This window comes from Athene cunicularia (assembly GCF_003259725.1).
Source record: "Athene cunicularia isolate RWA chromosome Z unlocalized genomic scaffold, athCun1 chrZ_part1, whole genome shotgun sequence".
NCBI lineage: Eukaryota > Metazoa > Chordata > Aves > Strigiformes > Strigidae > Athene > Athene cunicularia.
The window spans coordinates 19,851,950-19,859,723 of record NW_020799142.1 but is presented as its reverse complement, the minus strand read 5'-3'; the positions used below and the strand labels follow the sequence as shown (position 1 = coordinate 19,859,723).

At 37.5% G+C, this 7,774-nt stretch overlaps 1 protein-coding gene across 1 annotated transcript in view; it reads right to left on the bottom strand.

Annotated features, from left to right (window-relative positions):
- Positions 1-3,612: 3,612 nt before the first annotated feature.
- The window catches only part of HCN1 (hyperpolarization activated cyclic nucleotide gated potassium channel 1), a 181,965-nt gene continuing 177,803 nt past the window's right edge, over positions 3,613-7,774 (bottom strand). Inside the window, exon 8 of the mRNA XM_026865803.1 lies at positions 3,613-6,039. Coding sequence (XP_026721604.1) covers positions 5,231-6,039 — 809 coding nt within the window. The 3' untranslated portion in view covers positions 3,613-5,230. The remainder of the gene's footprint in view (positions 6,040-7,774) is intronic.

The window sequence follows — 7,774 nt, the reverse complement described above, 5'->3', positions numbered from 1 at the left end:
GCTAATGCTATAGGAACTACTACTTGTGTCTATGTAAACTCAGTTACTGTGGAGTTCAGGAGTAGTTGACTTTGGAGATGCATTTTCAGATTGGACCTCAGGTTTGTTGAGACCCATGGTTCAGTATCAGAGTTCCTCTGGAGGTGCCTGCTGACCTTCCAGAGAAATGGTTCAAGTACCTGCTTCCCTGTCATGCACAGGCTACTTTGGACTGGTTGTAGACTTGTCATTTGACGTCTCTTCTCAATTGGTCTGTGGTTCTACTTGATCTGAATTTGCCAATGACCCGTCAAGCAAGTACTAACTCAGCACTGCATCCCAACTTCAAAGCAGAGCATAGGGGAAACCACAATGCAAATCTGACATTTAAAAATCGAGAATGGTAAAAAATGTGGTGTCTTTTGCAAGCATGTGAAATAACAGCACATAACTGGAACAGTTTCAAGGATAAGGCAAAGTTTAGTTTTAGTTCAAATGTGTACTTGAGCCTGTCAGTTTGTAGGCCAAGGATCACCTGAGCCATGGTGTACATCTTAAATCATCTAATGGAGCCAGTAAAGGGGGGGGGTTTCATTCTCACAACATACATCTTTTTTAACTGGGTGTATATACACATAGAATATTTTAAAATATATCGGAAGATACACAAGTAGATTGAAAATCAACTTATTACTCTGCTTGTCTACTATCATTGTGTTTCTCTTTGTGAAGTTCCCATATCTGGGAACTGTAAGTTTTTAAGATATTGCATGTTAAGATATTGCATGTCTTCACAGAGGTGAGGGAAATGTAACATGGACCAGAAATTACACCATTTGCCTGTATGACCCACTACACCAATCAGGAGGTGATTTAAATTGCTAAATATGCAAAGGAGCACCAGGTACTGATTGCAGGTTGGTAAATATTCACAATATGTGTTTCTCAGAGGATATGGTTCAGGGAAATTTAATGCCCTTACTCTTCCCTGCTTAAAAAAAAAGGGAGGCGAAAGGCCAAATCCACTAAACAAATAAATTTGCATGCCCAGTTCTTATAGCATGTTCTAGACTGTACGAGATAATGCTTTTAGCACAGACCCATTATATCTAAATAAGCACTTTCTGTTCCTATGTTGTAACATCTCAACATTTCATACACATGTCACTGTGTATTCCCAGAGCAGCTGAATTGCAGGTTTAAAAATTAAACATTTTATTTTTAAAACAAAACATTTTTCTTCAACTTGACAATGTCACCTATAAAGTCGAATATAACTCACATGGCTAGAAATACTGAAGTCAGTGCAAAACTCATGAGTAAATTTTGAAAATAGAAATAGTAAGCTCTTAAGGACATGCACCAAGGCATGAAAGTTTGCTGTTTAATAGGAAATTTACTTTGCTTCCAATTGTGCTGCCACTTTTTAAAACAAAATTAAGGTAAAGTAGGAAGTAAGTTGAGGTAGATATAGATATTAGAAATGGACAGATTTTAAAATTGCATTAACTGGTGTGCAGGTACAAATTGGTATCATATATAGTGATATGAAATATCACTTAAAAACAACCCATTGTTTCTTTTTGGTTCTTTACACAAACATGTATGAAATAAGAAGACTAGAGCAAACAAAGTATATACCCTGTGCTGTGGTCAAATGCAGACTGAACTGAATTTTACTCCTAAACAAGAATTTTGTAGTACAATGCTGGTCCTTTTGGAAAATATTTCACTGACTACAATTGGACTAGAGCTATATCCTAGTAACGCAAACTTTTAAAAAGAATTAAATATCACTGAAAAGAATTCACAATACACTTTAGAGTGCAATTTGAAAATATAACTACTCATGCTTACTTAAAATTACAGTTTATCAACCTAGGATTATACTGATCCTCCTGAAGTTAATACAATTAAAAAAAAAAAAAAAAAAAAGGCAATAAAAAAATGGCCTGAATGGACTATGCTTTTTCATTTACGATCACCTAAAATGTAATTAATGAACACTACTCCCACATCAATATTCCCCTGAAATCTTGACTATTATACACAAGTTCAGAGATCGCTGGGTATTGTCATGTATAGATAAAGTGAAACTATGACAGAATACATTTTTCTTAAATTACTAACAACTACTTGGGATTCTCCTGCAGGATGGTGATATATATATCTCTATCTATCTATCTATCTATCTATCTATCTATCTATCTATCTATCTATCTAAGTTAACCAGTTTCAAATTTGTACTCAAGAAATATAATAGGTTAGTAGTAAGGGCTTAAATGAGAGTTTTGTGGGGAAAATGTTTTTAGCACCATGAATTCCTCTAAGCTACAGAGGAAATATAGCTTAGAAATTTCTTGAGTTAATCAGGTTGTATCCTTGAATTTCTAAGACCTCTTTTTCCTACAGTGCACATAATTACTCAGGCAGTTTTTCTCCCCAACCTCCCCATACTTAGTGCATATCAATTCTTGGCTCAGAACAAAGAAAAGGAAAAGAAAACAGTTCTTCCATGGTGAGGCAAAACATACACAGTTATAAAGATACTGAAACCAAAAAACATTGTTTTATTTTTTATATATTTTCTTCAATTTATTAATAATCTTTTATATATATTTATTTATGGCTTTCAGCAAAGACAAAAGAAAAAATCTAACTCATCCCTGATCATACAGTTATTGTAAGAATCAGCTCTATAGTCTTCCCAGCAGCAGTAAGATCCAACCTTTTTCATTAATACAATTCATCCTGTACAGATGTAAGATTTCATACTTATGGGCTTACTTATGTACAGAGAAAATAGGTCAGTTCTGAAACTAGCAACAGACCTTTATATTACAGGAATGTGAGTCATTTGTTTCTTAAATCTAAGTATATGTACACTCATACATACATATATATATATATACGTATATAATTTTACCCTGTACCATTTTTTTTTAAATTAACATACAAATCCTAGATATTGTCCACTCTATTACAAAGTCATTAAAAATTATTTATGGTTTCACTGAAAGACCATGTGAATTAATATTTCTTCATAGTGCTTAAAATAAAATAAAAATATATATAAAAATATTTCACTACTAACCCCATTTCTCCTATCAAATGTAAACCTTAAAGAGTTTGAAAGATCAGTTATATGATCTTAATTAACTGACAGAATTTGTTAGTATTAAAATAATATAAGGGGTATTGTATTGATAAATAAATGGTCTTGCAGCGTATCCATAATGTTCCAAACACTTTTAAACAATCATTTCCCCATATACTACTCTGGGCCCCTTAAATTAATGGCAGCAGCATGTTAATGGGTTAATTATATCAATTTTTACTGGTGAGCGGGAGTCACCAAAACCTGTAAGATTTTTTTTAATTTTTATTTGAAGTACCACTTTAGTAAAAGGCATAACAGGCAGCATGGGTTCAAGCTCTGTTAGCTTTAGAATATTTACTTAGCTCTCAAGTACATCTGGATTCACTGCATTACGTAGTTTGTGATGTTATTTAATTTTTCCATGCATCATTAAACTCAGCATTAATGGGAAAAGAAGAACTCCTTTGCATTCACTTCCTTAACATGAGTCAGCTGAGTTTTAAGGAACAGAATACATGTTTGTATCATATGCACAATGCTTATGTTAAATTATGACACATTTAGTTTCAATCTCCATTTAATGTGACAAATCAGGCACAAATGATTACGAAAGAACTTTTTTTTTGGTGGATAAGATAATGTGAAGGTTTGAGCAAACAAAACAAAACATTCACAAAACAGTATGCTTTAACCCTGCTTTCTGTCACCATTTCCTTTCTGTTTTGAAGACATAAAAAATCATAAACCTCGTACCTATGAGCTATGTTTGACACTACATGCCTTAGGATATACTAACCATTTAATTACAATATACACAGAGCAAATCGTGCATTTCCAGACAGACTTGATGCTATATTATATTTATTTTGTAAATTAACACCACAGTCAACTACAAAACTACAGTGAAGACACAGAAAGCACCTGAAAGCCTAAATCAAGCTGTGGTTTACAAATAATCCTTTAAATGAAAAACCTCATTTCTAGACTTAAACCAGAGATTCAAAGTCAGCATTATAGGAATTTTAAGGTAGAGACAATTAATGAATGATTATTATTTTCTAAGATAGCGTAAAGCCTTTTCCTACGATTGCTGACTGAACCTATTTTTATTGTCTTTTTTTTTTTTTTTTTTTTTTTTCCCAAAGCATGCATGGAATATTCTCAGATGCTATTGAGGGCAAGGAGAAGAAAAGTGAAGTGAAGGTATTGGTGAAATACAAGCGGTTTGCAGGATCAAGCGTACAATTTTGCATAAAACATTGCATGTAAAAGTAACATTGTAGGTTTTAAGCCATTGCATTACAATTCAACAGTTGTGTTCTACTTAGCTTCAACAAATTTTAAAACTGTAAATTTTGAAGTGAAGAGCAGAACCTAAACTCCTAAACAAAGACCTTGCAATGGTACACCACACAGTAGCTATCTTTGTTTGGGTCTAAAAAGTTATTTACACTGGCAATTTTTATAGTCTTTGTAAAAGTCTTGAGCAATGTGAATATCGAAGTCCACCCAGTTTTCTGAAAGAACAGAAGGGTTGACATGTCATGAGGTTACAACCTATCCAGAGGAGTGCTAGTGCCAGCCTTTTGATTGCAGGTGTTTGCAATTTATTTCTTTTCCAATCTAATTCCTAAAAGAAAGTGCTAACATATGAAATGCAATGGGAAAGAACAACTGAATTCTTAATGAAAAATTAATGTGTTTGCAATAAATGAAATAACAAAGGTTTCAGAATATCACTTGGTCAGTGCTTTGTTAGTTAGATAGATATTTCTCTTTTTTTTAAAAGTTCTTGTTTGAAGTTTGTTATTGTGTTGACACTTTTCCCATGAAAAAAGCAAACTGGATAAACAGATAAATCTGTTAGACTGATTTTAAAGTAGACATGTTAGAAATAAGTAATATTACAGCTCAATTTAGACTTCTTTAATGCAAGAAAGGAAGATATGAATTCAAACAAGCTTTTTAAATTATATATATATATATATATATATATATATATATATAATTTTTACATTCGTTATGTAGGGCAAAGCTGTCTAAAGTATTTTTCTCATAGTAGACTGCTGGGGTACATTAGGAAACAGGCTAAAATAGTTCCGGGGACGGTGCTTGGTTCGTTACAAGTCTGTTGCTCACCGTTACCAGGGATCATAAGTTTGACGCGAACCGTGGTTTCTCTCCCTCAGGCTCTGTGCTTAAGACTGTGGAAGAATCCCTTTGCAGAGGGACTGGGGGTGGCGCAGCCCCCCGATTTGGGGGGATGGCTCCCGAGGACATCTGTCGAAAGAGCGAGACCCGATGTGGGATGGTAGCCCGGCTGGCCGGGGGCATGCCGGGCCCCGGGGCAGGCTGAGGGAGGGAGGCGAGGGATTCCCCCACGGTGGGGTGAGGCCTGGCGATCAGGGTGGAGATCTCGTGGGGCAGGGAAGGCTGCGAGGCAGAGAGGGGCCGCACCTCCCGGGTCAGGTTAGTGTTGTGGAGGGCCTGGGTGCTCTTGTGGACCTCGTTCTTCTGTGTGGCCCCCGGGGGCTGCTGGGACACCTGCGGCTGCTGCTGCATGAGGGAAAGCTGTGAAGTGGTCGGCGAGGCATACTGAAAAGTTCGGCCGGCCAGAGGGCTCTGTACGGGTGGGCTGCAGACAGCAGTGGTGTAGGAGCAGGGCGAGAGGATGACAGCCTGCTGGGGCGTCTGCGTGCTGGGCGAGGGGGAGTGCAGGTTTCCGTGGGACAAGCTGCTGGCGGTGTACACGGGAGGGGACTGTGTCCTGACGCGCGCTGACGAGGCAGAGGTGTTGGAGTTCAGGGCAGGCATCTGCTGCAAGCTCACCGGGGCGATGGTCTGCACCATCTCCCGGTCATGCTTCACAATCTGCTTCAAGATCTCATTCTCCTGGTTGTTGAAAACCCCGGTGTTGAGATCCTTCTGGAACTTCTGCAGGAGGATTGAGTTCTTCTTCCCTTCACAGAGAGGCAGAAGAGTTAGCGAGCCCGACACACAGAAGCAGACTCCTGCTCTGAATTTGCATTTCAGCACCCATCACCGAGGTCTATGTATCGTAAAAGCTTCAGCAAGCACGGCGCCGAGCAGGGGCCACAGCTTGGCGGCAAGCACACTGCAGTAGGATGTGCCACACTGGGCGCTGCCGCAGCAACTCATGCTGGCAAGCAAGCCCTGACAGCTGGCCTCCATGCACACCCAGTTTCCCCTCTCTCTGCCCCAGCATGGTGGGCTTTCATAACACCACAGCTCAAAGACACCCGGACCTTCTATGCCTCTTCACTTGTACTGTATTGCTATTACTACAGTTATTCTAAAAATGTAACCATGGTAATTTACTAAACAACAGGGTGGAAAAAGCCACTGGGATCTGCATGTGTAACACTTTTCATTGCAAAACTGTCCTAATTTCCACTAAACTATTACAAGTTATAAATACACCTGTCATCTAGCACATTCCCTGGAACTAATTATTAGACATTAGTAACCACTAACCACTAGCTTGCAAGAAATCTCCTTTTTAAATATTTGTAAACTAATATGAGCTCACAGATAATGTGACACCTGCTTGCACAATAATGACTGCTGTACACTGCGTCCTGATGTCTGCTTGATGGCTCTCAGTATCTTCAAAATGTAGACACTATTGTGTATCACCAGATGCACAGGAACACAATTGCACTCACTTGTTCCTTTTTTTGATAAAACACAGCAGTTCAGATGAGATTGCTACTCCATGAGCAGACTGGACTTTACTACTAGTATTATTTAAGCACATATTACTTAGAGTTGGACTGCATTTCCAGAGAGTCTTGAGAGACAGAAGCCTTGAAAAGATAAACTAATGCACTGAGTGCTCACAATCTGCAAAATACTGAAACAGGTCTATTAAATATTAGAAATGTTTATACCTGTACTTCTTCATCTATATTAAAGAAAACATGCTCTATTCAAAATCACATCTTCAGCTTAAAATCAACAGCACAACAACACTGCCCTGTAATTCTTTCTGTATTCAATTTGAAGAAACTGCAGACGTAACTGTATGGAGAAAGAGTGATGTGGGGAAATCCTTATACTGAAGTTTTCTTGTGAAGAAACAGGATAAATTATTTTTTATGCATAACTGCATTTAAAACCAGTGTCAATAATGATGATCTGAATGTAATTCTTCCAACCAAAGACCACATATTTTATCTAGTATGTCCTATTAGAAAGGTCCAGAATATCTGGATGCACAACAGCAGACTTTGCACAATCTTTTTTGATATTCTGCCATATCCTTCTGTCTTTCATTTGGATATCGTTGGTCTGCTTTTCTAATTGCAAGCAGATCTGAGTAATGCCAGTGTGCAGCCATCAATGCTTGTAGTGCCCATGTTGTGAGGAAAATGAGAGCCCTGCTGCAAAGGATTAATTCACTTCAACAAACACAGGTTTTGTGAGTGCTGAGAGGCTTCAGCTCTTCTCAGCATTATAGATGTCATCTGTAAACAATTTATGCAGGAAAATGTCATCTACTGCTCATGAAACAGCACAAATCCTATCAAGTGCTGAGGGCAGCAAAAGAAATATAAAGGATTAATAAATAACACTAATGATGATTAAAGTATAAGAAATAATCCTCAGAGGAGTATGACAGCTTTCTAGAACTCAAAGGTTTTTATTATTTAAAAGTGAGATTGCAGAATTTCT